This window comes from Mandrillus leucophaeus, unplaced genomic scaffold (genome assembly GCF_000951045.1).
Source record: "Mandrillus leucophaeus isolate KB7577 unplaced genomic scaffold, Mleu.le_1.0 Scaffold432, whole genome shotgun sequence".
Lineage (NCBI taxonomy): Eukaryota > Metazoa > Chordata > Mammalia > Primates > Cercopithecidae > Mandrillus > Mandrillus leucophaeus.
In genome coordinates, this window is record NW_012104610.1 from 947,848 (window position 1) to 951,517 (window position 3,670).

Sequence of the window (3,670 nt, forward strand, 5' to 3'; positions counted from 1 at the left end):
AAGGTGGGTGGTTCACCTGAGGTTAGGAGTTCCAGACCAGCCTGGCCAACATGGCGAAACCCCGTCTCTAATAAAAATAGAAAAATTAGCCAGGCATGGTGGCCCACACCTATAGTCCCAGGTACTCAGGGGGCTGAGGTAGAATTGCTTGAATGTGGGAGGCAGAGGTTGCAGTGAGCTGAGATTGTGCTGGGCATGGTGGCTCATGTTTGTAATCCCAGTACTTTTGAAGTCTGAGATGAAAGGTTTGCTTCAGGCCAGGAGTTTGAGACCAGCCTGGACAACATAACAAGATCTCCTCTTTACAAAAAAAAAATGTAAAAATTAGCCAGGTGGGGCCAGGCGCAGTGGCTCACGCCTGTAATCCCAGCACTTTGGGAGGCCGAGGCAGGCAGATCACCTAAGGTCGGGAGTTCAAGACTAGCCTGACCAACATGGAGAAAACCTGTCTCTAGTAACAGTACAAAATTAGCCGGGCATGGTGGCGCATGCCTATAATCCCAGCTACTTGGGAGGCTGAGGCAGGAGAATCACTTGAACTTGGGAGGCAGAGGTTGCCATGGGCTGAGATCATGCCATTGCACTCCAGCCTGGGCAACAAGAGCGAAACTCCATCTCAAAACAAAAAACAAAAAACAAAAAACACCCAGGTGTGGTGGCACATATTTGTGGTCTCAAGTTGAGAGGCTGAGGTGGCAGGATTGCTTAAGCCCAGGAGGCAGATGTTGCAGTGAATCAAGATCATGCCATTGCACTCCAGCCTGGTGACAGAGTGAGACCCTGTCTCAAAATAAACAAAAAATTCCTGGGCTTGGCTCTAGATTGGAGCTATAGTGAAAAATGAAATTGAGAGCTACGAATGTCTCCTAAGTTAGAAGAATAGTTAAGTATCAGGTTAGTTCATAGCAACTGTCAGAGCTAGGAATTGGCCCAGTCTCACTGGTTTCAATCAACGGGAATTGGAAAACAAAACAGTCACATTCCCATTCATACCCAAATAATTCTCAAGACACATGTGCGGTGTCCGGTTTATTCAAAGTGGCTGTCAGAGGCTCAACCATGGAGCAGGAACCAAATAGCTGGGAGCTATGGGGCTAAAGAGGGCAGAGATTTCCAGGTATCAGAAGGTAAAAGGAGATCAGCTTAGCAGCCAGAGCAGCATTAGGGCCAGGCTAAGTAGGAGAGGCCAGGCCGCCCAGGGCCCAGTCCCACTCATGGCTGCAGCATAGAACCTCGCCACCTCCTCATTGGGGTTGCCCTGGGCTGGGTCGAACCACATCTGGATGCAGCGGCCACTCCCTCGGCTGTAGTTGCTGACCTTGTAGGAGTAAGTCCAGATTTCATTGCACAGAACAGTGGGTGTGGGGAAGTAGAAATGGAAAGGTTGGCAGGCAGCTCCCACTGGGCACTTGTTAAACCCTGTAGAGAAGAAGGAAGACCTTTATCCACAGGGCCCAGAACTATCTTGGGGTCTGCCAGCCCTACAACCCCAAATTGTCACATCCCTGTTCCACACCCACATACCTCCATTTCCAAATCCCTCCATTCCTGCCCACCCCAGCCCTCACCTGAGGTCCAGTTCCAGCCTTTGTGCCAGTTGCTCTTGCAGGTGTAGGAGGTGCGACAATCTTCCCACCATTGCTCACAGTCCTCTTTGCACAGGGGCACGTTCAGCACCCGCTCTTTGCGCCAGCTCTGATCCACCTGGGAGATTTTGTTACAAAAGAAGGGCTCAGGTTCAAGAATCCCAGCAACCCAGCCCTGAATAGAACTGGAGCTGGGATCGCAGCCTGCAGAGATGCCTGGAAAGTTCAGCTCTTCCGCTAGGTCTTGTACCTACAGGAAGCCATGCATACCTGCTGGATCCAGGGTCCCAAGTTGGGGGAGCACTCGTAGAGGCAGGTGTCCTGGATGAAATGCCGTTTGCAGGCAGGTGCCATCTCTCCACAGTGGTTCCAGTTGAATCTATATAGGTAGGAAACATCCTTATGGGCTTCCTGGCTGGTGTTGGTAGAACAGCAGGCATTCTTCTTCCAGGGACGACACTGGATGGGGGAAGACACAGGACTCGGTCCACAGCCAGAACAGCCAGAATATTCCACATGCAGTGTCTCCCCTCTTAGTCCTTCATTCCCCAGCCCACTGGAAGTCACCCAGGAAAATACTTGCTGTTGGGACCTCTTTAGGGGAGAGGGCCGTCAGAGACTGTGGGAGCCCAGAAGGGAGCTCCTGTTGGAGTTGCAGTCATTACAAAATTTGTTAATTCAACCTTTATTGAGATCCTACTTACTCTCACCCAGGTACTTTTGTAGAAACTAGAGTTACAACAATGAACACATCACCTGATTATTGCTTTGGACAACAATTAAGCAAGGGAGAAGGATGGGGACTTGCAGTGTAATAGTGCGGTCAGATTAAGCCTCACTGAGGTGACAAAGATTTGAAGGTAAAAAAGCAATTTAAATTGTAACCCCAGGCTTGGTGCAGTGGCTCACTCGTGTAATCCCAGCATTTTGGGAGGCCAAGGCAGGTGGATCACCTGAGATCAGGAGTTTGAAACCAGCCTGGCCAACATGGTAAAACCCCGTCTCTACTAAAAATACAAAAATTCGCCAAGTGTGGTGGCAGACACCTGTAATCCCAGCTACTCAGGAGGTGTTTTGTCCCTGACTAGCTGCCTCACCCATTATCTGTTCCCGGAATTTGTGATACAAAAAACAATGTATAGCCAATCAATTGCGGATGTTATTTTTATTATAAATTATTGAGAAACAACTTAGGAACTACTATTTTTCCTTAAAAACTAACTTGTGATGGCTGTGAAATTCAGAATGAGTGGAATCTATGCTCCTATGTGGCTATCCTCAAGCTTTCTGAATCTCGTTACTTAAGGCTGATGAGCTAAATATTAAAATGTGGGCCGGGTACAGTGGCTCACGCCTGTAATCCCAACACTTTGAGAGGTGGAGGTGGGCAGATCACTTGAGGTCAAGAATGGAGACCACAGCCTAGCCAACATGGCAAAACCCCATTTCTACTAAAAATACAAAAATTAGCTGGGCGTGGTGGCAGGCACCTGTAGTCCCAGGTACTCTGGAGGCTGAGGCAGGAGAATTGCTTGAACCCGGGAGGCGGATGTTGCAGTGAACTGAGATTGTGCTACTGCACTCCAGCCTGGGCGACAGAGCAAGACACCATGTCAATAAATAAATAAATAAATAAATAAATAAATAAATAAATAAAATGTGCACTTAAGGCCGGGTGCGGTGGCTCGCACCTATAATCCCAGCACTTTGGGAGGCCAAGAAGGGCGGATCATGAGGTGAGGAGTTCGAGACCAGCCTGGCCAACATAGTAAAACCCCCATCTCTACTAAAAATACAAACAAACAGAAAATTAGCTGGATGTGGTGGTGTGTGCCTACTCAGGAGACTGAGGCAGGAGAATCACTTGAACCTGGGAGGTGGAGGTTGCAGTGAGCTGAGATTGCATCACTGCACTCCACCCTAGGCAACAAGGGCAAAACTCCATCTCAAGAAAAAACAAAAAAAGGCCGGGAGCGGTGGCTCAAACCTGTAATCCCAGCACTTTGGGAGGCCGAGACGGGTGGATCACGAGGTCAGGAGATCGAGACCATCCTGGCTAACACGGTGAAACCCCTTCTCTACTA

General features: G+C 49.0%; 1 protein-coding gene across 1 annotated transcript in view; it reads right to left on the reverse strand.

Moving 5' to 3' along the window:
• Window positions 1-1,014: 1,014 nt before the first annotated feature.
• The window catches only part of FOLR1 (folate receptor 1 (adult)), a 34,084-nt gene continuing 31,428 nt past the window's right edge, over window positions 1,015-3,670 (reverse strand). Inside the window, exons 2-4 of the mRNA XM_011993730.1 lie at window positions 1,857-2,045; window positions 1,569-1,704; window positions 1,015-1,419 (exon numbers count right to left, since the gene is read on the reverse strand). Of these exons, the coding sequence (XP_011849120.1) occupies window positions 1,139-1,419; window positions 1,569-1,704; window positions 1,857-2,045 (606 nt within the window). The 3' untranslated portion in view covers window positions 1,015-1,138. The remainder of the gene's footprint in view (window positions 1,420-1,568; window positions 1,705-1,856; window positions 2,046-3,670) is intronic.